The following is a 27434-nucleotide window of genomic DNA, read 5'->3' as shown; positions in this document are numbered from 1 at the left end:
ATTATTGATATAATGCATCCCCTAACTCACATCCTAAATAAGTAATTGTGAATTTATGGGTACATTGCATATCAATTGTGGCTCCCCGATGGTGACTAGCATTGCTATTCCACTTAGACAGGGTGACAATTTATCCTTCCGTATTCAACGTCTCCCCGGTGGTCTTGTTAGGATTTGGTGTCCTCAAAAAAAAAGGTTAAATTCCCAGTGAGTCCTTTGAAGAGAGGGCTGCACAACATGTCCTCGTTTCCCAACTTTAAATGTCTAAAACCAGCGAGAGAACACACAAACTCTGGCAATACAAGTAGATATGAATACACACACTGAAACACTGGAAAACTTGATATACACATTCCAGTGGAAATGCGAAAAAACCCACACACACACACATAAACACCTTCAGGAAAAAATGCAAACATGAATTCTAAGGAGCAAACACGCACGTACAGTACATTCACACACTCACACACACACGCAGACACACACACACACACACACACACACACAGAGCTCTGGATAGGCCAAAACATGAGGTGTCTCCTGTAGCAACGAGCAGCTTGTTATCCAGACTAATTAATATATCAGTATGTCAGGGCTGGTGGAGCGACTCCTCACAGTAGAGAGCAGGTCTTATTTCTTGTTGTCCGGGACGATGACACAATGAAAAATAATAGACACCGGCAGTATGTCTGGGAGCAGTGACTCTGCTAACACGTTCATTCATCACTGGGCTTCAGCTAGGCATGTGCGCTGTAATAAAGAAACTTTTTTATTTTTTGCCTGATTATACTTCTACTCAGGACTGTGTGTACAGACTCTGCTTCAGTGACATTTCATCCATTCTTTAGGTTATTTTCAGCAACAAATTGTTATCATTAGTACATTAAATCCTGAAAACTCTGAAGTTATTCCCAGCATGGCTCCACCAACTTTAACCTGAGCTGTGTGTGTTTAATTAGACGGACTCACTCAAAACACCTGTGTGGACCCTTAATTACTCAAGAGTGGTGAAAAACTTCAGGGGGTCATGGGTGTGCAGAACTGGAAATTCACATCAAATGCAACCGAATTGACTGAAGTTGAATCTGAAATGAGTCTGTGGTGCTTTGAGCTAAATGCAAACATCAGCAACATGTTCATTATCTTAGTTTAGTAAGTAAGCGTGCTAACATTTTGGGAATTGACAGTAATCATTAAGTACATCTAAGGGTGATAGGAATGTCTCTAGTGATGCATTGGACAAATTGCCAGATGTCAGAGAGGCAACCTTAAATTACAATAAAATTACACATCAAACAATCAAACAATACAATATACAATAATTAACAAAAAATACATACTAAATTAATTTTTTAAAAACCCAGATATTCAGGGACAAGAAAAGGAAAAGGTCGATAAAAACAAGCAAAACAGAGAACAGGAAGTTAGCAGAGAAAGACAAATAATGTTTAATGTTCACATGTTTAAGCTACAGCTTCTACTGACCAGTGAAGGAACAATGAGTGTTAACTTCTCTTATTTGTACTGGTAATTAATCCCATTTTTTCCATACTGGTACAAAAGATGGTGACTGACTGAAAACGCTTCTTCAAATAGGATACTATAATAAGTAATAATGCAATTTTGATCTGATGATGGCGTTAAATTAAAAATTAAGTGATTACCAAAGTTATTATAATTCACCCTGAGGGGTAGAAACATTTTCACTTGTAAATGTTTAACTATAAAAAATATAAAAATGTCTGCACAAAATGTCACGCCAGTCCATCCAGTAGAAGTTGAGATATTAATGTAAAAAACTTTGATATGCTGGTGGCACTTAAGGACAAGTCAGGGATCATCAGAGACAATATGATTCATCCTCTCGGTCTGTTGATGTCGAGATATATCATTGTTCACCAAAGTGGTGCACTCACCGAGAGACGGACATCGAAGGGGTGCAATTATAAACACATCACATAAGAGCAAGGCTATTTAAAACTGAACCAATAGGAAAAGAGTCTTTTTTTTTTTACTCAAATAGACAAGTGGGATCTTTGTCAGGTCAAAATGTAAGAAAAAAAGGAGGAAGTGTGCAGGCGTTGCTCTTTCCCAAAAGACGTTTATCATCTCTAGAGCCTTAACTTCACTGTGGCTTAAACATAATTTTGGCAGGTATCTGCTTTTCATCTGACAACAGCAATACATCAAAACACGCCTCACAGCAGCTGCATTTTTTCAATCTATGAAGCTATCTGTGTTAAAACTGAAGCATCATTTATCTCAGAGCTCATCCAATAGAGTACACAAACTCCTCATTAAAACTAAGAGATGGTGACCAATAAGCACCGAAGAAGAAGAGGAGGCTACGCATGATGAATATATAAAAAGACATAGTTGACAGCAGCAATATTTTTTATGTGCAGCGGAGCTTGTTGCAGAATAAGGGGATTATTTATTACACCTCGTTAGACTGAGTGCAGTTGTTACTATCTGGCATGCATGTAACCTGCATATATTCGTACAGTATGAGAATTAGTGGTGCATACTGTACTGTGAGAGCAGCTGGAGACATCTTCCCTCGTGCTTTTGTCCTGTGTCAGTCCTGAAATCTCATTATAATCCAAGAGAAACGAGTGGAAACAGCCATGTGACGACGCTGAGTTAGCACTCTTTCTTGCTTTTTTCCTAATTTCTCTTTATTTTTTTCTTAAATGCACATTTGGAAGATGTTTTTAAATAGTTGCTTTAGCATTGAAATATTGATGAAGCTTTCTAGCAAATTAAAACTGAGTGCTTCTGTTCAGGAAATGTATCAAATCTATATTTTCAATATTGTGTAAATAAAATTGAGCTGATGATGGTATTATCCACAATATTAGCTCCATTATCTAATAGGTTTGGAAGTGACTGCACTGCTGCACTTACAGTAAGTCTGCCACAGCACTGTGTGTCATCTTATATTTTCCACCATTGCAGACTTACTTATTGGGTTGATTATAGCAACAGAAGAAAGGGGGGGAATAACAGGAGGGAGAAGTAAGGAGGAAGCTAAAAAGTGATAAATGTTGGCAATACTGCTATAATATCACTATTAATCTCCATTATAAGAGTACAGAGCAATTTTCCTTGTTATCACAACAGCAAGAGGGAAACAAGAGGTAGAGAGAGAAATGGACGGAGAGCGACAGAGCGGTGACGAAAGAAAGGAAATGGAAGAGAATTGATGATTGTTGGCATACTATTACTGTTTGCTAACTCAATTCCATGAGAAAATGCAGTGCAGTAGTCCTGCCGCTGCAAATGTGTTTGTGTGTGTGTGTGTGTGTGTGTGTGTGTGTGTGTGTGTGTGTGTGTGTGTGTGTGTGTGTGTGTGTGTGTGTGTGTGTAGCTGCAACCTATTCCCAAGACATAAAGTTGATGTTGGATAATTCTGCCGAAGCCCACATAAAGTTTAATGAGTTATTCCGGGGTTTTAAATGTGTCAGTGTGCTTGTTGAGTTATAGAGCAGCATCATAAGCCCCCTCCCCACACACATCTCTCTGATGCCAGATTTCGTGACAGCTGTATTAATTTACGTAACTCGAACTTTCACTCTTACCTCATGCAGCGACTGGGTTTGAACTGCTGCTTTCAAGCTCTCGTTGCTTTCTTCACATAACTACTACTGTATGTAATTAGTGTCTTTGAGGAGAGACCAGTGTCCCATATATTTATTGACATCGCCTCTCACCCCTTTCTATGATGCCAGGCTTGAAAAATTGTACAAAAAAAGCTAATTTCTAAGCAAACCTCACCTTATGTGTCAGGCTTTTAAAAATAAATCCATGATAAGTAACGATACACAGTTCAAGTTCAAATGTCTTGTCATTCACCAGATAAAAGTATATAGTTGTACAGTGTATATTTAGATTGTACTGAGTGGTATTTCACAGTAGTAGATGAAAATAAGCAACAAAAATCATTTAGGTTATAAAGGTTTTTAGGCTTTTTTGTTATTACTATTGTTATTATATGTTATTATTATCTACTATCTGCATCTTTATCTGTTTATTTCATAAAAACCTGTAGTCAGATTTACATTGGAGGTATTGTGCATTAATATACTGCTTCATTGTTGTTTTCAACTGCCTTTTTCACTCCTAATGTGTATATGTATAAATTGAGCTGACAACAAAATCATACAAAATATCATAAAACAGTATTTTGATCATGTATCTAAATAAATCAAATAATAAAGCACAATTTGTATTGATGCAACCCATCAAAAAAGGAACACATGAGTCTAAATTGAGTCTAAATGAAGTTGTTGGACTGTTCAGGGTGAAGATGGAAATAAATACAAAATAAATTATAATTACGCCTTCTGTATACACAGCCATTCACTTATACTATTTTCCATGCTACATAGAAAACAAGGGTGTGAGGAGAGAGAGAGATAGATGTAAGGAGAATGGGCAGAGAAAAAGAGAGACAGGGAAATGTAGGTAAGATTACTAGAGAAAGTCCACCACAGTATAAAGCTGTACAGTAATAATGTTAAAATGTATATAAGGACCAATAATGTACACATAACCTGGAGTCACAGAAAAAAAAATCATAGTGCTGTAGTAGTTTATTGTTGCAGAAAAAGTGGTAATAAGTAGAAAATGATGCAAGGAGAAGAAAAACAGGAGGAGGAGTGACAGAAAATTTATTATAGAACGAATTAGTACTCAGTGCTGATGCGGTAAACGTAAGAGGAGAATTTCATAACAGCTGATCGAGTCAATGTTTGCATTGTCTGCTCAGTCACATCAGCGGTTAGATTATATTGGAGACGACAATGGCGACATGGTAAACCGCTCTAATCCGCTTTACTTAGCCTATAGCAGGAAATAAGGACAAGCTGGTAGGTTTTAAATTCACACACACACAGAGAGAGACACACATATGCACGCACACACCTCAAAGTGAAGCGGTGTGTAGGCTATAGGTGCGTTATTGTCAAGACAGAAGATTGAAGTTGACTGATCCTATTAAGTTGTGTGTCGACACACACACACACACACACACACACACACACACACACACACACACACACACACACACACACACACACATACACACACACACACACACACATGCATACATACAAATGAATTGTGCATGAACACACTGCCTCTGTGTCACACACATACGTAGCCGTGTGACTCGGCTGTGTCACATTCACAGTTGAGATGGAACAGAGCGAGGATTGCAGAACTAAAGAACGCCTGTCAGGTTTATTTCTGTCTGCGGCTGGCTCTCGTCTGGGCGGCGACGGTGCGGCTGCGAGCGGGGTTTCATGCTCTGATGTGCTGCTGTCCCACTTCCCTGTCCCCTCTCTCTCTCTTTCTGATGTAAGAACATTTAAAAAAAAAAAAAAAACTAAAGACACCTGATGAGTAGCCTACTGCAACATTCATAACTTCTTTCACAAACTCAAAATAATGCAAAGAGTCAGCATCAACTATTTGTGTAATCTATCACTGTGCACTGACGCTGCAGAGCATTATGGTTGATGATTTGTCTTTTAGGGGTCGGGCCAAATGCCCTCATTGCATCTAATAAACAGTCAGAGGAAAGATATATGATGTTATTATAATATGATAGATTTGGACAGTTATATTATGCTGTTTTGCTGCCATAACACTGTTTTTTAAGGTAAGTTTACTTAACAATAGTGTTAATAATGTAGCATTACTTAAAATAAAACTCAATAAAATAACGTAAAGACTTTACAAATACTTTTTCTGTTTTTGCTAGAAATCCTGAACATGTTACTGTTGACCATTTTCCAAAGCAAAGAAAACACCTTTAAACTGAGTTAATTTCATGCTTGGAAAACTCAATGAAACAGATTAAACATTTTAAAGGAATAGTTTGACATTTTGGAGAAAACATTTACTTGCTTTTCTGCCAAGAGTTACATTAAAGCCTCAAGCCCGTTAACGTGGACTGGCATAAAGTCATGTGCTGTATAAAATAAAGTACATAGCCACCGTGACGTTACTTATTGGTTTGTGGACTTCCGTTCTGAAGCCTCCAGTTTGCATTTCGACCATCGCCATCTTGGATATTTGGAGGTGAGAGGGTGAGAGGATGGAGCTGACCCTAATGCTAGATTTTAGCCTGGTTAACACGGTACATTTAAAGTCTATGGTTGACTTACATAATGGCGAAAAACACTCTTAAAACCATAAAAACAAAATGTACTTAACAAAAAAGAAAAAACTGCACATCAATTGCACTGAACGGCATCCATCTGTCACTCAAAACGGCCACATCGTTAATTATGTGTAACTTTAAGCCTTAATACATTTTAACTGGGTGAGTTGTATAAAAATCCATCCTAAGTACAGTTGTCATGGGACTAGGAAATTAGGGAAATTAGCAATAGAGACCAAAACCGTGTTTTGTAGCAGACTGTGAATTTGTGTATTTCTGCTGTAAAGTTGGGCATTTTAACATGAAGGTTTACGGGGACTTACTCGCTTTTGGAGCCGGCCTCAAGTGGTCTTTAGAGGAACTGCAGTTATTGGCACTGCCATGTTGGCTTCATTTTTTTCAGCCCTTCAGGTTTCCGTTAAAAACTGGAAACAGCTAGTCCAGCTCTGCTATGCCTTTAGTCTTTCTTTGGTCAGTGGAAATGAAATCCTTATACCAGCACCTCTAAACCTCACTAAATAACACTTAATCTACCAGCAACTTATTTACATTTTACAGAGTTTGCGTGCCTGTTTCTTGGACAGATGAATTAACTTCCTGCAATGTCTGCTGGTTGCCTGGCAACCTCACATGACAACAAGACTCCAGGAAGTCACTGTGCCTGGATAAAAGTCCAACATAACCCTAAATGTTGAATTATATTTTTAAAGGTGGTTGTACAGTTTGTGTATTTTTTGTGTTAACATATTTATTTTAGTGGCCATAGTTTCCATTAGAGTATACATCACACGTTGCTTTATCACAAATGTATATATTATAGGCCTATATACATTTGTTATCATCAAGATGAATACAATTTGAACCATCCAAGTATATACTTCACATGTCAGTTTCAATCTGCCAAGAGCTGTGCAGGCCTGTGACGTTCATATGTGCAGGCAGTTAGCCAGAAGCCCTTTTCACCTAGTACGCTACATGCAAGCTGTGATTTGCAACATCAGATAATTTCCTCTCGCATATTTTGACACATTTCACCAATCAAAGCAAATGGTTTACGATCGACCAACGCACTAGCAGGTGAGAGCCCTGCAGGAGACCATCATTAACCCCAGAGAGAGACTCTGCCCGACACCATTTGTGATCTGCACTTGTTAGTTGAGCTCGATAATTGCTTTTGTGAATCAGGCGGCCTGTTCAGTGAGGGAAACGGGCAAATGTGCATCCGTTTCAGGTATGTAAGTGAGTGACAGGACTTTCATTAAGCTGTTAATTTCTTGCATTAAAAACACCAGCAAGTATTTATTTTTTATTACATAGTTTACATTGAAGATGCAGACTGGAAACATACAGAGCAAGAGAAGAGGACATGCAACAAAGGTCTCCAGCTAGAACTGAACTGAGGACAGTGAAGTTATGTAATGCATATCTTATAGACGATGTTGAAGTTTTCTATGAAGCTGGTATTCATCACTGATATACATAAAACTATTTTTATGCAGTGAAACTGTGAATCAACTTTGTCAAATGCTTATACACTGTCAAATAACCATCTGAACCCCAAACTGCTTGTTTACAGTTCCATGTGGAACACTTAGAGCCAAAAAATGTGCTTCATAATACGAAAAAGACATATCTTATGTATATTTTAGATAAATTCTTATCAAGTTGTAGCAAAAAACAACTCTTTGAAAGGGTTGCTGTTCTGCTTCCAGCTCTAAACTCTTAGATATCAGACTGTAGATAAGGCAAGTTTATTTAAATAGTGCATTTCATATACAGGGAAATTCAAAGTGCTTTACATAAGATCACAAAAAATGTAAGAAATCAACTGAACAGTAAAATACATGAAGTTAGACAAGAAGGCTCCATAAAGGGTTAGGGTTATCAACAGGCACAGCAAACTGATGTGATGTGTTTTCCATTCAGATTTAAAAGTATTCAGCCTTGTCTCTCTTCTCCGACATCTTCAGGTAGTTTGCTCCAGATGTGAAGAGCACAGAAGATAAAAAGCAGCTTCGTTCACCATGTTTCACTTTTAAGGAACCACAAGAAGACTAGAAGCAGCTGACCTGAGAGCTCTGGTAGGGTTCATACTGTATGAGAAGATCTGAGATGTGTTTAGGACCTGAACCCTTCAGAGATTTATGGACAAGTAGTAACACTTTGAAGTCAACGTCTCTGACTCACTACTTGGATTAAATTAGTCTTTATAAGGACTTTAGCAGCAGTGGATCTGGATCAACTTGATCTGACCTGCTGTAGAGCGACTGAAGGGTGAATGTCCAACCAAAACAGTCTCTACTTACTAATGCAGCGCCATGATAGAAGATGAAGATGACTTAATCTTCACTATGGCAACCATGGCCTTTGAAACAAGAGTTGACAAACCAATCTGACCTCAAGGTTCGTGTCTGTGGTCATAGAATTGTAAAACGTTTTCTTTTGAATGAGAAGTCCAAGCTAAAGCTGAGGTTCGAAGTTTTTTGTTCTTGACCATAGCAACAGCAGTTTCAATCAGTGTGTTGTGATCAAAAGCTCCAGAATAGCTACTAAATGGATCCTGAGGGGCGGGGAGAGAGAGAGACTTGTTCAGTCGAGCACTGAAACTGTTGCTGTGTGACAGCTTCATCTGCCGATCCAGACTGACGAGAATCTGGAAGAAGCCGCTAACAGTTGCTCTTTTCACCAGAGATGGACAGAACACATTGTTCATCGCCACCGCAGCGCCGATGATGTCACTGTCGTCATGGGCAGCCGCGGAAACGTTCCCTTCTCACTGTGACTGCAATCTGTCCTCTCTCAGCAAGAGTCGGATGTGTGTGTGTGTGTGTAAGCCTCTATGCCATTTTATTCAAATTCATCTCTGTGAGGACCCGTGTGAGATTCAGACCTTGAAAGTGAGACAGTATTGAAAGAGAGAGTCATTCTGTCCTCATCCTTTAAATGAGGGTAATGACTTTAGCGTTTAGTTTAAGGTTACGGTTAAGATTCAAAGTTCAACACGTAGCTGTGATGATTAGGATTATAAAGTAAGGGGCAAAGGAATGTATTATGTCACCGAGAAGTCCTCACAATTATAGATGTGCAAATGTGTGTGTCACAGTCCGAGCGGTCACACTGTGCTTCTCACACTGCCAGGACTGGCAGTCGGCTCGGCCAGAGGAACCAACCAGTAATGAGATCTCATTTTTGGCTCGCCTTCCTGCGGCGATGGCGTCAGCAGCCACAGAAAAAGACATCCTCCAATTAGACAAAAATATGCCCTTTTGTGCAAGAGCGAAGCACGCATGGAGAGAATATAGAAACTGTGATTTGGTGAGCAAATATGTCGCAACACAAGTAGCTGTTGTGTCAGTGAAAAACACTTTGAGGTAATGACTTCAGTTGTTTGTTGATTAAATGTTTTGTTTAGAAAAATGAACAGTTTGTGAGATGTATAATCCTCCCCCTTTCCTTTTCTTCTGGCTGAGATGATGATGGATAATGACAGCTGCTGTGAGGTTGGATAGAAGTGTAGAAGTTGAATGAGGTGGTTTTATGTTAACAGTGCACGAAACAAGACTTTTACTGTGGAGTAACAGAGAAAAGGGAAACTGACACCATCACTCCTGTATGTTGCAGTCGTGGCTGTAATCAACATTCTTCAGAAATTCAACATGACATCAACAAAAACATGTTATATAATTTTCTAATTTTTGATTGTTAAAATTTGGGTTATTCAGTAAAAAAAAAAACCTAAATTATATTTTCCATAATTGTTTACATTAACTTAATTTTTGTATTGCATGCATTTAATAATATTATTTACTATTAAGATTGTATTATTATTATTAACACATATATATATTAACACATTCACTTTTCCACACAGCCAGTAATAACATTCTGGTACAAAAATGTTCTCTTTTTTCTCTTTTAGTTTACTACGGATCAAAAGTGTTTTTGTTTTGTTCCTTTTATTGTTTTATTTTGGCCAGACAGTTGATATTTGTCAAGTTTAAATATGCTGAGTATATATATATATATGAATGTGCGTCAATAAACTCTCTGTGTTTAAGTTTCGATTATTGAATATTACCCCCCCCCCCACCCCCCCCTCATCCTAAAACACTCAAATTCAAATGGAAATTGCTTGAATTAAAACAAAAGATGTGCCAAATTATTTTAGTTTGTTTTTTAGTTTGTTTTTAATGCTCTATTATATCTATTCTATTATTATTTTATTTCTCTCTCTTTCTATGTTTTTGTACTTTGTTTTTATTATCAGTGTGTGTGGGGGGTGGGGGGTATGTATGTGTTTACTATGATTGGGTTTTATTTTTATTTCTCGCACATTGAGTTGCCACTGTGTATGAAATGCGCTATATAAATAAAACTGCCTTGCCTTGCCTTATATACAATATATGTAAATTAATGGAGGAGTATTGGTACAGGTGATTTTTTAAATAAATAAATATAGTACATTTTCTTCATAGTTGGAACTTAATGTAAAATATACAGTTTAATTAAATTAAAAGTTGTCCAGTGTACAGATGTTTGTTTTTGGAGGTAGCCATCAACACATCCAGTTGAGAATATGTCATTATTTGGCCTAAGTAGGTGAAAGACTGCCAATACAGGGATGGCTATTTGGGACTGGTGCCTGACAGTTGAGTCAAATGAAAATATAAAGGTGATGGAGGGGTGAGGTGTGACTTTCACTGAAGTAAGGGACTAAAGTTAGCAACAGTGACCATGGTTAAGCTTTTTAATTTAAAGGAGACATTTTCTGTTTATATTTTGATAGTTTGGCTACTGTGCAAAGAACAGACTCACACTTAAAGTGCTGTAGCTGTGGTTGTCATTTTATGAAACTAATAAACAATTACATTCCACTGTCTGCAGAGAGAGATTGCAGAAGGATTAAACAAGCGTGTACTTGTTTGAGTCCAGCTCATAAATCACCTCACCTCTCACTCTCTCAACATTTTCATACCATTTTGTCAATAAACCCAATTACATCACATCAATCAGCCAAACTCTGAAAACTTCAATTCACTCCAAAAGAATGATTTATACATTTAAAGTTTGCTTTGCCTTCGTCGTAAATTTCACTGTGTTTCACTCCTTCCTGTAAATGAACAGCTTATCATGGTGAGTCCCACCAGAAGGATGTCTGGCTATGTGAGATTAGGGGCGACCTGGGTCATAAGAAACACTTTCACTATAGATTGTTTTGTGACCAACAACTTTGGTCAGTCTTCAAATTAAACTATATACAAAAAAAAAAAAAGCTGTAGTGGAAGTTGCTCAATAACAAGTGATGGTATTTGCCCATTTATGAAGAAAAAATATGAACAAACATAACATGACAGAGAATACTCAATCTGAAAACTGTAGTGGGTCAAATTCCTTTTTCTATACAACTCCTCAGTGAAGCCTTAAGAAGCTACAACTCAGATGGTTAAAGAAAATAAATAAAAAGAGCTTTGCAACAAGTCTTATTAAGAGGCATCTTATAGAATTACCAGTGAAATAAATCATCACCTAAGAAGATATCTTAGAGGCACATCTTTTGTCTTCAGCAGTTGCAGCAGAGTGAGGATGGACTGGACTCAGTGATGGCGATGTAGAAGTGCACCATCATATGTTTTGAGTTCCTTCAGATGTTGCAGGAAGTATATATCCTCTGCTGAGCCTTCTTTTTTTTAGGCCACCGATGTTCTGCTCCTATTTTGAGGTCCTGGATGATGGTGGTTCCCAGGAAGTCGACTGAGGAGTACCACGGAGTGATGGGGACGGGTGGAGCCTGGTTCTTCATGAAATCCAGAACCATCTCTACTATCTTTAGAGCATCGAGATCCAAGTTTTTTTTTGTCCACACCAAATCACCAGGTGGTCGATCTTAACGTGCTTGCTCAGTGGTACATTAAATCACTGCACTTTTTTGTTTTTTACATATATGCTCAGTTAATTTTGCCAGTCTTACTCACCCATAATGAAGTCACCCACAGTTTTATTGTAACATTAGGCTTTTTGTGTTTTACTAATGGAGGCATAAGTGCAGGTCCAAGTTCCCCCCCCCCCCGATGCTCCACAATGGGCTTCTTCATTCTGAAATAATCACACATGCTGGTGAGTTTTATACTCTCCTAAAAATAGATGTTACATCTGTGGCCTGTTGCTTTCATCTACTTTAGTTGATGGCATGATTGCAGGAAAACAATTCTGCTGCACACAAGCATCCTGAAGCTGTTGGGGTTAGCATCGGGGGCTGCAGGTTACCTAAAGTACAAAACACAACCGCAGTGCAGCACAGTTGAACTCCTGTAGCACACAACAGACATGCTGTGGCAACATCACCGACAGCGTAGTGGGAAGCATAACATCATATAAAGTGAAGTGCTGCACTGGCTTTGAAGCCCTTTTTTTTAAACTGATACCAATAATTGTATTCTATCTATACCTGGATAATAGAAGATATACTTACTCATTCACAACTGAAAAACTGAATGTTTGCCTTTACAAAAACAAATAACGTTTAACATATATCAACTTATATTCTTCTAAGCTGCTGAATGAAGTAATGCAGCATACATTCATGAGTACAAACTACTTGGAATGTTGTGGACTGGGGTTTGGGGTTGTGTTATGGTGTTCCTTTTTCTGTCTCTCCTGCAGGGCTGGCGGTGGTTCGGGGGCGGGGTTGACCTACTTGTCACAGGAGCAGGGAACAGAGCAGAGCACACCTGGTTTCAATCTACAATCACCACCACTCCAGAAAAAGCCTGGTTCACCTCCACGCCCCTGCCAGATGATTCAGTTACCAAGCCACGCCTGTGTCCTTGCTACCAGCCTCCAGCCTGCAGCCTCCAGTCCCCAGCCACCGCCGCCCGCTACGCCACTTGGAGTGGTCCGTTTTTTGTTCCCTTTTGCCCCAGGAGGGAGTCCAGTCCGATTCCCCTCTTCCAACTACTGCTATTGTCCGGCAGCACCCTCCGTTTGCAATAAACCTGTGTTTTGAACAGTTCCCCTGCCTCTCCTGCCTCTTGGGTCCACCTTGCTTAATCCCCAACAGAATCATCTGGCAATCATGGACCCGGCGGAGACAGACAACATCAAGCGAGCCCTCGCCGACCAGGGCGCTCTGGTGACCAAACATGAAACCACTCTTCGGCAGGTTGTAAACAACTTGCAGCAATTAGCCACAGGCATCACAGACCTTGGAGGGAGGATGGACGCCATCACAGGTCAACTCACCGCTCTCGCCCATGCTCCCCCTCCTCCACCTGCACCAGTCCCACCACCTGCCGTGGCTCCGATGGTCGCACCCCGAGAACCCTTCATCCCCACACCTGCCAGGTATTCCGGTCACTTAGGGACTTGTTCTCAGTTTCTGCACCAGTGTTCACTAGTATTCCACCAACAGCCGGGCACATACGCCACAGATCAGGCAAAGATAGCCTTTATCATGAGCCTCCTGTTTGACCAAGCCTCAGCTTGGGCGCTTGCCACCTCCACTCATTCCCCAGAACTCACCACAGATTATGATGAATTCACGCAGGAGATGAGAAAGGTTTTTGACCATCCTGTTAAAGGGAAGGAGGCAGTTGGTCGAATGCTGAGGTTGAGACAGGGCACCCAATCAGCTTCACAGTATGCACTTGAGTTTCGCATTCTGGCCGCCGAGAGCGGCTGGAATGACACCGCCCTGCAGGCGATTTTCCTTAAGGGGATATCAGAGGAGTTAAAAGATGAGTTGGCTCCCAGAGATGACCCTGATAGCTTAGAGGCCTTGATTGACTTAACCATCAGGTTGGACAACAGGATGCGAGAGCGACGCAGGGAAAGATCCCAGGGACAAAGGCCTCGTTCCCTCTATTCTGCCCCAGCCACCCCAGTGGCATTCGCCCCTTCCACCATTACCTCATCATCTAGCAGCCCCACAGCAGACATGGGCCCTCCTGCCCCCACAGCGGGGGAGCCCATGCAGTTGGGGCAAGCCAGGCTGTCTCCTGAAGAGAGGCAGCGTCGTTTCGTCAACCGGCTCTGCATTTACTGTGGCCAGAAGGGACATTATCGGCCACAGTGTCCAGAGGCGCCAAAAGGACAGGCTCGTCAGCAAGAAGGAGGACGCTGGTGAGCCGGACATCCATGACTTCCTCCTCAAACCGTGTCCAACTGTCAGGTATGATACACCAGACACAACGCACGCTCCCTGTTGTGGTTTTGATTGACTCTGGGGCTGACGATAATTTCATAGACATTAACTTTGTACGGGAACATAATCTCTCGGTTTGTCAGCTAGATCAACCCAAAAGAGTTGTGGCAATAAACGGACACCCCATTGACAGCGTCACACACAAGACCCAGCCAATTAAACTCACCCTGTCAGGTAACCATCACGAGCAGGCAGAGCTATTTGTCATATCCTCCCCTTTGAACCCCATTGTTCTTGGGCTACCATGGCTACAAACCCACAACCCACACATAGACTGGGCAATGGCCTCCATTCGCAACTGGAGTGATCACTGTCACCGACATTGTCTCTTTTCGGCCATCCCCAAACCCTCTGCCAAATTGCCTGCACCCCCCGAAGACATAGATTTGACTAATGTTCCCCGAGGATATCATGAGCTGAAGGATGCATTTAGTAAAGACCGGGCGCTCACCCTGCCACCACACCGACCATACGACTGTGCTATCGATCTACTCCCTGGCTCCTCGCTTCCCACCCAACGACTATACAACCTCTCCAAACCCGAGAAAGAAACCATGGAAACGTACATAAATGACTCAGTGGCAGCAGGTGTCATTCGTCCCTCCTCTTCCCCTGTGGGAGCTGGTTTCTTCTTTGTAGCAAAGAAAGACAAAACACTGCGGCCCTGCATCGATTACACTGGTCTTAATGCTATCACAGTCAAAAACAAGTACCCCCTTCCACTGCTTGATTCAGCCTTTACACCCCTTCATGACTCAGTCATTTTTACAAAGTTGGACTTGAGAAATGCCTACCACCTGATCAGAATTAAAGAAGGTGATGAATGGAAAACTGCATTCAACACACACTTGGGACATTTCGAATACCTGGTCATGCCTTTTGGTTTAACAAATGCTCCTGCTGTTTTCCAGGCCTTAGTTAACGACGTGCTCCGGGACATGCTGAACAGGTTTGTTTTTGTTTACCTGGATGATATTTTGATTTTTTCCCATAGTTATGCCGAGCATGTTGACCATGTAAAACAAGTTTTGAAAAGACTGCTCGAGAACAAGCTGTATGTAAAGGCAGAAAAGTGCCATTTTCATGCAACCTCCATTAGTTTTCTGGGGCACATAGTTGAAAAGGGGCAGCTCAAACCAGACCCAGAGAAAATCAGAGCCGTGGAACAGTGGCCTGCCCCAGCCACTCGCAAACAATTACAGAGGTTTCTGGGGTTTGCTAATTTTTATAGGCGGTTCATCCGGGACTACAGCCGTCTTGCTGCTCCCCTCAGCCAGTTAACTTCAGTCAAGAAAACCTTTGAATGGTCAGCAGAAGCACAGGCATCCTTTGAACAGCTTAAAACAAAGTTCACTGCAGCCCCTGTGTTAATTCATCCAGATCCAGTCCTTCAGTTCATAGTTGAGGTTGATGCCTCGGATTGTGGGGTCGGGGCTGTTCTCTCCCAGCGCTCGCCTGCAGACCACAAACTTCACCCATGTGCTTTCTTCTCCAGACGCCTGTCTCCAGCAGAGAGAAACTATGACGTGGGGAACCGAGAGTTGCTTGCAGTGGTCTTGGCTCTCCAAGAGTGGCGGCACTGGTTAGAGGGGGCAGCTCAGCCATTCATTGTCTGGACGGATCATAAGAACCTGGCCTATCTCCGTTCTGCTCGCCGACTGAACTCACGCCAGGCCAGGTGGGCCCTCTTCTTAGGAAGGTTTGATTTCACTCTCTCCTATCGCCCAGGCTCGAGAAACACGAAGCCTGACGCCCTCTCCAGGCAGTTCACACCAGAGGAGGAGGGGACTTTGGAGGAAACGATTCTACCACCATCCTGTGTCATCGGCGCGGCCAGATGGGAAATTGAGCAAAGTGTCCAAGAGGCTCAGCAGGAGGAAATGGTGCCAGAGGGGTGTCCACCTGGACGGCTTTATGTTCCCCGGTCGATGAGAAGCCCGGTGCTCCAATGGGGGCATGCATCCAAAGTAGCCTGTCACCCTGGAATTCACCGCACCCTCTTCCTACTACGACAGCGTTTCTGGTGGCCGACCATGACTGCAGACACAAGGGAGTTTGTCACCGCCTGTTCCGTTTGTGCTAGAAATAAGTCCTCCCACCGTGCACCAGCAGGCCTCCTCCAACCCTTGCCCATTCCCCATCGCCCCTGGTCACACATTGCAGTGGATTTTGTCACCGGCCTCCCCCCCTCAGAAGGTAATACCACCATCCTAACAATTGTTGACCGTTTCTCCAAATCTGTTCACTTTGTTCCACTTCCCAAGCTCCCTTCAGCGTTGGAGACTTCTGACCTCCTGGTCCAGCATGTTTTTCGATTGCATGGTATTCCCCAGGATATCGTCTCGGACAGGGGCCCGCAATTCACATCTCAGGTGTGGAGGGGGTTCTGCCAAGCTCTGGGGGTGAGAACCAGCTTAACATCCGGCTATCATCCCCAATCCAACGGTCAGACGGAGCGGGCAAATCAGAGCTTGGAATCATCATTGCGGTGTGTAGCGGCACGTCTCCCAGCCTCCTGGTCCACATACTTGCCATGGGTGGAATACTCTCACAACTCCCTGGTCAGCTCAGCTACGGGTATGTCCCCCTTCATGGTCACTAACGGTTTTCAACCCCCCCTGTTCCCCAGTCAGGAGACAGAGGTCGCGGTCCCTTCTGTCCAGGCCCACTACGGCCGTGCTCGTCGTGTTTGGAGGGAGGCCCGGGCCGCTCTAGTCCGGACGACGGCCCGGAACCAGCGAATTGCTGATAGGCATCGTACCCCTGCCCCGGAGTACAAGGTGGGACAGCAGGTCTGGCTCGCCTCCAGGGACCTCCCTCTCCAGACAGAGTCTCGAAAGATGGCTCCCAGGTACATTGGCCCCTACGTCATCGAGCGCATCATTAACCCGAGCGCGGTCCGGCTGAGGCTCCCTGCGGCACTCAAGGTACATCCTGTTTTTCATGTGTCCCTGGTGAAGCCAGTGTCAGACAGTCCCCTGCATCCACCGTCTGACCCACCCCCCCCACCTCGCCTCATCGATGGCCACCCAGCGTTCACAGTTGACCACATCCGGGATGTTCGCAGGCGGGGCCGCGGCTACCAATTTTTGGTGGATTGGCAAGGGTACGGCCCTGAAGAGCGCTCTTGGGTTTCACGCTCCCTGATTCTGGATCCCAGTCTGTTGACAGACTTTTATCGTAGATACCCTGACAAGCCTGGTAGGACGCCAGGTGGCGTCCCTTAGTGGGGGGGTACTGTTGTGGACTGGGGTTTGGGGTTGTGTTATGGTGTTCCTTTTTCTGTCTCTCCTGCAGGGCTGGCGGTGGTTCGGGGGCGGGGTTGACCTACTTGTCACAGGAGCAGGGAACAGAGCAGAGCACACCTGGTTTCAATCTACAATCACCACCACTCCAGAAAAAGCCTGGTTCACCTCCACGCCCCTGCCAGATGATTCAGTTACCAAGCCACGCCTGTGTCCTTGCTACCAGCCTCCAGCCTGCAGCCTCCAGTCCCCAGCCACCGCCGCCCGCTACGCCACTTGGAGTGGTCCGTTTTTTGTTCCCTTTTGCCCCAGGAGGGAGTCCAGTCCGATTCCCCTCTTCCAACTACTGCTATTGTCCGGCAGCACCCTCCGTTTGCAATAAACCTGTGTTTTGAACAGTTCCCCTGCCTCTCCTGCCTCTTGGGTCCACCTTGCTTAATCCCCAACATGGAATTGGCCATTTGTGAGAGGACAAAGGTTTAAGTGTACATGGGGTTTCTCTTTGTTGATGGTGAAAACGGCTGATTGGTTATTCTTTTGCAAAAAATTGACTTTCTTTTTGCCTTGTTTTTATTTTTACCCATTCATTTTATATTATTATGTGACCATTTATTTTCAGATTGTCTTAAATTCAATAAAAAACAAAACAAGACAAAAGAGAAGTGCTCATTTCAGAGAACCTCAAGCTTACCAAAAGCCCTTCAGCTATTCACAGACTCCCTGCCAGCTTACTACTCTGTAGCTGAACCTGCTTTACACTGCAGGTGAGCAATTGCAAATACTTTTCCTGCAGGACTCCACAAAGTATACCGCATAATTATACAGCCGATGACTCACGGTTCACATACAGTATAAAAAGCACTTTTCCTTTGATTAAGTCATATATAAATACTCATACCATGACACACCGCTCTGACACCTTTCTCATAACTTTCTAGTGCCAGGCGTGTCTATTTCTGTGCAAGTCCGCCGTGCACTGCGGGCGGTAGGAGCGTGCACGTGAGGCAGCTGCTGGCATGGGACTTGGAACCCTGAAGCGCACACACAGCCACACACACACACACACACACACACACACGCCGGAAACCTGAGCCGGTGACGGCTTGGCCACCATTTGGTTATTTTAGGCCGTGCACACATTTAGAAGACACACTCGGCTTTGTCTGGCTGCGTGTCAGACACAGATAGAAATGTTTCATCAAGACTTTAAATATATTCTCAGTTCTCACGACATGCATCATAAACAACTTTTGCTAATTAATAATTACGCTTTGGTTTATCGAGTAAATCATTAACAACTGAGTGGGTTTTTTTATATTCTGTTTTGTGTGTGAGATGGCGATGCAACAAAGATCTAAGTAAGATCAACACCAACGATAAGTATAAAGCATCTTCATGGTATGTCTTGTGCTCTGACTGGTGTTGTTTTTTTTCAAAGATGTATGCAAGTGTATTGTTAAAGGATATAGCTGGTCATTTTCTACATTTTTCTTATTTATTTTAAGATTTATTTGGAAGTGACAGAACACATCAATCAACATTGTAGTTTACATCACAGTGAAAATGTGACAGAGTCAGCCAAGAGGGTAGTTGTCATCTGTAGTCCCCCGGCAGGCCAACAAGAGATTGTCAACAAGGACATAAGGACATAAGGAAGTTTATTGTCATTGTAGTTACATAATGAAATTCAGTTTGGCTCTCTCACATAGAAGGAAGACACGATTTAAAAAAAAAAATCAACATAAGACAAAAACTGGATGAAACAACAACAATAATGACTAAAATGATAAAAACAAAAAATACATAAAAATAAGAGTACCGAGCCGCTGCGTACATGAGCCGCAGGCAACAGGGGACATCATCAAATCTCTTGTGCAAGACAAACAATGAGCTGACCCTATCCACAAGTACTGTGTGTGTATCCAAAGTCCAATATAGCTTCTTATATCTTCTTACTGTACGCTGTTGTCCTTTATTGTTGTTCAAAAACTATTAAAACCATATCAATGAGCCACACCATTGAACAGATATGAGATATGTGATATGCTCTTTCACCACTAAGACTACAGTAGCAGTTGTTCATTTAGAAATGGCTCCAAAGACTAATAACAGCAATCACATTTTCAGTCCCCTTACAGTGGTTCTATGTAAGGCGGACACCAATGAGGATGCACAGGAATGCCGTTACATCCGTTTGCTGTGGTATATATATCACAACCTCTGCGCTACATCCTATATTGGGTTTCGATGTCACCTGTTGGTTTGCATTGGAGCCGCATTTAGGTCCAGTCATTTCCGTTTGGAGCCACGACCTTCCAAATAGGAGTGAGTGAGCCCGGTTCTTTTTTTCCAACTAGTCTATATATTCTCAATTGCTAAATTTTGACCCTCTAATAACTGTGCTGGTCATCAGTTTCTTAAATTATTGCTCCATTAATAAGATTACAAGACTTGGAGTGCCCTGGTGGTTGAGTGGTTAGAGCGCCTGCCATATAATTGCAGCGTCCCTGGTTTGAATCCTGAAAGGGACCTATGCTGCAGGTCATTCCCCTCTCTCTCTCTCTCTCTCTCTCTCCTCGTTTCCTGTCGTCCTCTATACCAGTTACTGTCTAAATAAAGGCAAGAAAGCCCAAAGACTTCCAGCAGCTTTGACATGTGGGGATGGATTGACACCTGCTGCTCTCTCCGACTCCTGGACTCACACTGAGTCTGGCTTTTCTTGCAATAGCTCATTAAGATTAATGTTACTTGATAACGATAGCTGCCCTGTTAGCACAGTTTAGCTAAAGTAGTTAATGTGTGCGCCACTGGGTATTACCAGTAAGCTAGCGTTAGCTTCGGTCAAAGGTAGTGGGGCAAGTTTCCAGTTGAAGATCCTGGCTCCAAACGGAAAACACAGCAACTCTGGACTTCAAACCAGCTTCAATGCAAAACAATAGATGATGTCACACCCCACTACTTACATCTTTATATATAGTATTTTTATTTGAAGCCTCTATTGGGTCACTTTAATTAAATCTAGCTGACATATCTTAATCATAATCCATAAATCCACACTCACTCATTCACAAACATACAAGACCAAAATAGCTTCGGCCACAGATACACAAACACTCAGACCAGATGATTTATCCGTGACCTACAATTTAGGAATTCACACTCGCACAAGCGCACACGTTTTAAAGTGATCCAAACCTGTTGTGCAATGAAGGAAAGTTTTGTATCTGGATGAAAACATTCCTATATATATACACAATGAACACATACATACACATGCGTTGTTCCCCCGAGTATAGCAGAGTGACTCAGAGCAAAGGCCTGTTTCTGTTTCAGTGTATCTGTGTATTTGTGTGTCAGGACAGAAACCTCTGAGTCGCTAAAAACACTGGGCACCTGTTCCCTGGATCCCTGAGGAGAAATTCCACTCCTATGTATGTGTGTGCGCGTGCGTGTGTGCGTGCGTGAACCTGTGCCACAGTAACAAGAGTGTTGACACTGGATTTTCTTGTCTCACGTGGACCCCATGCGACATCACTTCCTTTACGACCCCTCACTATTTAAAGGCAGTCGCGGAGCCACAGGGGCTTCAGCAGGGGATTAAAGGCAAAGACCTCACACTCTTCACACCGGCAGCTCACCCACTGACCGACTGACGATCTGGAAAGCTCCGGATGTTTCTGTGAAGATCTATAAAGATAAGAATCTATAAAGACTTTTGCTCCCAGTCTGGAAAAGCAAAAGATTCACATTTTGAGATTCAAGACATTACCTGAAGACTAAACGAGTGATTGACTTTTGAAGATACTGATTACATTTAATGCCTCCTAGATTAAGCAAACTTGCCAATTTTCCTAACATTTTAACTTCATCAGACCTCCGGATAAACCACAAACACTCTGCAAGCTCTTAGTTTTCCAGCAGATTGAAACAAACAATCCAGTCGCAATGAGTAGCGGTGGGACTTCCACAGTAGCACCACAAGAGCCTCAGGCTTTCAAACGGGCGGTGAGGAAGATAAAATGTGCCGCTATGGTGGCCAGCTTGGCCAAGAGCTGGCAGGGCTGGGCCAATGATCACTCAGGCAAGCAGGACAATATCCCGAGTGGCTGGATGCCTGCATCTGTTGAAGAGGAAAACTCAAAAGAACTCAACAATGTGGTCAAACTTACTGTCACCCCGCGTGTAATCACAGCAGATGATGGTGACAGCAGTGAGAGTATGATCCGGACTGGTTCCATTACCAAGACAGTACAGCCAACACGCAGCGAGTGTGGCAGCGATGTGGTCAACGCTATCAAAGGCAAGATGGAGTCAGCTCCCGAGGAGAGCAAGCCGTTTCTAGGTAACGAGTCGCCAACACGGCGGCGCCAAATGAGGGCACTGCAGCAGAGTGGAGGAGTCATCCAAGACAAAAAGCAGATGCTCCAAGAAAAGAAGCTGGGCTCGAGGAGCAGCAGTTTGGACACTGAGGACAGCGGGCTCGGAGAGGAGGCCGGGCTCAGCGATAACAGCGAATCAAAAACTGAGCAGAGTGACATCAAGTTCAAGAAACTGGTTAACAAACCCAAGGTAGAGTGATTTAAAATGATTTTACATACGTTTTAATACTGCACTAATCAGTATTTTCATATTTAAATATACTGTTTGGTTCAGTCTCTGCACTGCGCTGCTTAAAACAGCCAAAAAAAACGCCAAAAAACAGCTGATACAATGAACCACATGTCTGCTACCTGCCCAGAACCAAGTTAGCAACTATCAATGGAGCATAGTGAAGAGTGTAGCCAAACCAGAACTAAAAGGAGAGTGAATATTGGACTAATAATCATCAGAAGCAAGAAACACAATCCCAAAAAAAATTATAGTATTGTTCTGCATCTACTGGACGAGTAAACACCCAAAACAACTTCATGAGGTGATAATAATGGCGTGTCTTAACCTTGTTTTGCAGCCCGCCGGTTGCTAGAGTGAATTAACAGACACACACACACACAACATCACAGCTGGGTGTGGTCAGTCTGATCTGTTGTGACCGCACACAGCTGCTGTGCAGGTTGTGGAAAAAAATCATGTTGTCAGCACGTTGGCAAGATAGCAGAATTATTGGACTTGGTTCAGTTACTGTCTAAATTAACTTCAAGTGAAACTAAATGAAAAGTTAATTGAATCTTCAAATCATTTCAGCAGATAAGAGACAAATTAATTTGTTCATTAAAAAAGCATTAAACATTTAATTTCTCATTATTATTGTCTAAGGCATCAGCAGGGACAGGTTAATTTTTAAAAATCTGTATTAAACACCGAATTTGCAAAATGATGAGACTGAATAAAATAATATTTCCTTTTTTTTTTTTTTTTTTTTACACACCTGTTGTACACGTATCTGCACCTCTGTGGGAAATGTCCTTCCTCAAAACCCAAATAACTAAAGTCATATAAAAGGGAGAAAACTTATGGTAGTACTTTTTATAATTTGACTTTGCAAAGTACAAGCAGACAAGTGAAAGTACAGAAAAGGCCAAACACTTTCCCAATATCTCTGGCTTACAGCTAAACGGCTTATTGTGTGATATAGGTCATTATAAAATAGGTACTTTGCATATTTGAGTGTTGGTGAAATGATTACAGCACAACTAAAAGCAGATTAAAGCTGCAAAAGAAGAATATTGTATAAACAGCCTTTAATTGTGTTTTTTTCTGAATATGAGACAGTGGAGTATACACAAGTTTTAACTAGACACTTGTCGAGATAAATGTTCCTCCTCTCCCTGAATCAACACACAGAGGAGGACAAATACACTCAAACAGAGCATAAATAGTCTGACACAAGTCACACAGCGTGAATAAACAAGTTGAAGCAGAAGTCCCCTTTGATGTCACCTGAAGTAATCCAGCTCCCTCATGGACACCAAACAGCTTTAACAGTTGCATAACTCCCATACCGAAATCCCACCTATAAAAGGCAAAGGAGTCGACCGGTGGCCCCCCGCAATGTCGAGGGGGGTCTCCAAAGAGAGGCGAGTCCAACTCATAAAAACACAAGCTGGGCCCGCAGTGCAATGGAATATATGTAAATAAATATAGTCTCGCTCTGCGGTGTGTGTGTCTCCGATTTAACCTTCAGGTGGGACACAGCCAGTTGGAGGAAAAGCCGGGTGAAAGGAGAGAAGGTAGTAAGTGGGGGGGCTGGGGGGGTGGAGGAGGAAATCAGAGAGGTAGAAACAGAGAGAATGATTGAAAGAAAATAAGGAAATATATAAAAGACTGTTTAAAGATATTTTATTAATCTGGTTGACTTGGCACCGCTGGTCATGTAATGTAACTAAGCTGATAAATGTAATGTCAATTTTAAATAACGATAGACAAATAATAATTTAAAAAAGGAGAAGAAGGGAAAGGGTTATGACTGTAATGTTAGCCTGGTGTTCCTAGCGGGGGCGTGAATGTGCCAAAAAACATAATGTTTTTACAAACAGAACAACATACAATGTTCCCAACCTAGACCATACAGCACAACAAACAGAAGAGAGAGAAAATAAATGAATAAAGAAATAAAGAAATAAAACTTTAAAATAATCAGAGTAATAAATATATTGACAATACTTGAGTAAGATTAAATAGCAACAATAAAGGAATATATAATGACAAAGAGGGACCTTCCACATCAGATGAATATGCTGTCAAATCAAATGAGGTTAAACAAAACATTATCTCTGGTCCATTTTTTATGTTTTATATCTTCATTAAGTCTTCAGAAGATGCGTCAATATAAAAACTGAGAGATTAGTTTAACATTGGAGCTCATTTCTTGATAATCTGACTGCAAACTTTTAAGATATGTTGGTCAAAGGTAAATAAACAATCACTCTCCTGAGATAAATATCACTCTTTCCTCACCAGCCACGTTATCAGTCTGCAGTTTGGTGCTTGGCAGTTAGTGTTTGTTGGGTTTTTCCACTAAAAACAGTGAGCTTAATGAGAGCGGTGAGACTGAACTGGACCATTAACCCTCCTGTTGTCCTCGAGTCAAGGAAGGAAGGGAGGAAGAAGGCAGGAAGGGAGGGAGGAAGGAAGGATGGAAGGGAGGAAGAAGGAAGGAAAGGAGGGAGGAAGGAAGGAAGGAAAGGAAGGATGCAAGGGAGCAGAAGGAAGGAAAGGAGGGAGGAAGGAAGGTAGGAAAGAAGGAAGGAGAGAGGGAGGAGAAAGGAAAAGAGGAAGGGAGGAAGCAAGGAAAGAAGGACAGAGGAAAGAAGGAAGGTAATGGGGAGGAAAGAAAGACAGAAGGAGGGAGGGAAGGAAGGAAGGACGTAAAGAAGGAGGGAGGGAGGGAAGAAGGAAGGACAGAAGGAAGGAAGAAAGGGGGATGGAGGAAGGAAAGAAGGAGGGAGGGAGGAAGGACAGATGGAAGGAAGGAGAGAAGGAGGGAGGGAGGAAGGACAGATGGAAGGAAGGAAAGAAGGAACAGTGAAAACAGACGGGGTCAATTTGACCCGGGAGGACGACACAAAGGTTAAAGGCACGCACCATTAAACCAACAAACAAGTCTAGTCATGCTAGCAGCTATGCGAGGCTGTACTTGAGCTAGTCGATATACTAACATCACAATGACAGCGTTAATATGTGTATGTTTGGCTGGTATAATGTTTATCATGTTCACTATCTTAGTTTAGTGTGTTAACATTCGCAAATTAGCACAAACCCTAAAGTGCCGATTAGGCTGTTTTATATCAAATGCTTTGTTGGAATTTAGTGATAAACCAAAGTATCTTAGAAATATAAAGTAGTATATCATTGAAATACTATAATAGTAAAGTAGCCTTAAAATTATAGTTGAATATGTTAAACCTTTGGTCACTTTTCTGTTAAAATGCAAGGCGGCAACAGTGTAGCAACGAAAGCTAAGTCCCGAAAATGGAGGCAAAATAAAAAGCAAAACAGAGAGGATCGGGAGCTGTACCACTTTAAGGGTTCATAGAGTTTCGTGGAAAAGTCTCTCTGTGTCAAGTCTTCACTTTTCATAGGTCAAATAACAAACAGATCCGATGACACTGATCTAAAGTCCTGGCAGGCTGAGGAAAATACCGAGGGAGGACGAATGGAAAGATAGCGATAGAGGAGAGGACACCGGGGCGGGGGTGGAGGGGAAGGAGAGGGTGGGAAACAGGATATATAAAATAGAAGTGCAGAAAGAAGACGGAGATTTTGATGAATGACAGCTTGGATGAGAGAGGAGGAGAGTATGAGGGGGGAGACACAAAAGAAATGAGAGAAGGTGGAAGAAGAAATTAGGAGAAGTTAAGAGTTTACAGAAGCTGTTTTTTTAGATCTGTTTTACAATTTTTTGGGGAAAAGCCACCAGACCTACAGTATTCATGGGTCCTCACATTTGTAAAATATCGCATATATGGTTGTAAATATTCCTACTAATGTATATGTCTGAGTGAGAGGCAAAGGTCAAGCTGGGTATCAGTTTACAACAGCTGAGAGGGGCTTTATTTAAATGTTGGTGGGGGTCATTAACCAGCATTAATATACAGTATAGGTGTAAGGGGTGGGGGTCCTTAAATGTCAGAGAGCTACGAACTCTTTGAAACAAAACAGGAAATAGCAGGGCTTATGGGAAATGTGGTCTAAATGTAAGCGGAATAAAAATTAGGTAAGATTTTCTCAGCAATTCTGTTTTGCACTTCAATGAAGTTGGTTGATTTTTAAGAAAGAAATGGGCAAAACTGGTGCAGCAAAGTCTGAGATATCCCACATTTAATTCCCTATCATGGGTCAAGTGCCTAAAAACACTGGATCCTACAATTCCCATAATGCAATGTGGTAATGCCTTTCATTTTCTGCCTCGTAAACTACTTCTTTCAAACTCTACAACTTCAGAAAAGCAGTGTTCCTGTTCAAGCCATTTAGTATCTGAGTCTAAACCGTGTTAAATGTGTGGAGTCCCTTAATCTAACAACCGGACTCAAGATTAAAAGTCTTATTTTGCTCGTGACTCTTCAAACACTGTTGTTAATCTGTCCTTTATCTCCTATCTCCAGATTAAGATTGCCACTATGGGCGACATCAAAAGCCGCTGGCAGCAGTGGTCTGAGGAGCACATGGTGGGTCAGAAGCTCAACCCCTTCAGCGAGGAGTTCGACCAAGAGTACGCCATGAACCAGCGCCTCCGCAAGGGCGACAGCGGCTACGGCAGACCCAAAGACGGCTCCAAGACTGCCGAGAGGGGCGACAGGGCCCAGAAACACATCCACAGGGAGATGGAGGAGATGGTGTGGATTATCAGAGACATGGGCATTACGGATAAGGAAGGGAGAACCATCATTTCCTTCGGCCGCCTCTTCGACCGTTACGTGAAGATCTCAGATAAGGTGGTGGGCATCCTGCTGCGCTGCCGCAAACATAAAATGGTGGACTTTGAAGGGGAGATGCTGTGGAAAGGACAAGATGATGATATTATCATTACGCTGAGAGACTGAGGACGTACACACACACACAGCTGCAAACACACCTACAAGTATCACACATCAGCTCATCTAGAGGAACAGTACGAACTACGCTAATATAGAAAACTAAGAAAAATGGAGGAATATTTATGGAAGCCCATTTACGCCAATGTGATTTTAAAAAAAATCATTATAATGAGAAACTCTCAACATACTGACTTAATAACTCAAATATAATGATTTAGTATCTCAAAAATAATGACTTATGACTTATTAGTATCTCATTATTTCACTTTAATATATTACTTTGAGAAACGTTCACATTATTTTGACTTACAGGATCATTTTTTTTAAATCACATTTGCAGAAATGGG

At 42.3% G+C, this 27434-nt stretch overlaps 2 protein-coding genes across 2 annotated transcripts; both read left to right on the top strand.

The window, feature by feature from the left end:
• Window positions 1-12277: 12277 nt before the first annotated feature.
• On the top strand, window positions 12278-18009 carry LOC133976380 (protein enabled homolog). The gene is made up of 4 exons (XM_062414582.1): window positions 12278-12283; window positions 12830-13061; window positions 13177-13510; window positions 17667-18009. Exons 1-4 carry the CDS (start codon window positions 12278-12280, stop codon window positions 18007-18009), a joined length of 915 nt encoding a protein of 304 aa, XP_062270566.1.
• Window positions 18010-21489: 3480 nt separating this feature from the next.
• abraa (actin binding Rho activating protein a) lies at window positions 21490-27156 on the top strand. The gene is made up of 2 exons (XM_062416399.1): window positions 21490-22183; window positions 26656-27156. The coding sequence occupies exons 1-2, from the start codon at window positions 21560-21562 to the stop codon at window positions 27091-27093; spliced, it is 1062 nt and encodes a 353-aa protein (XP_062272383.1). The 5' UTR covers window positions 21490-21559; the 3' UTR covers window positions 27094-27156.
• Window positions 27157-27434: the final 278 nt, after the last annotated feature.

Source organism: Scomber scombrus, chromosome 3, assembly GCF_963691925.1.
Source record: "Scomber scombrus chromosome 3, fScoSco1.1, whole genome shotgun sequence".
Taxonomy (NCBI): domain Eukaryota; kingdom Metazoa; phylum Chordata; class Actinopteri; order Scombriformes; family Scombridae; genus Scomber; species Scomber scombrus.
This window is presented reverse-complemented; position numbering and strand designations above follow the sequence as displayed.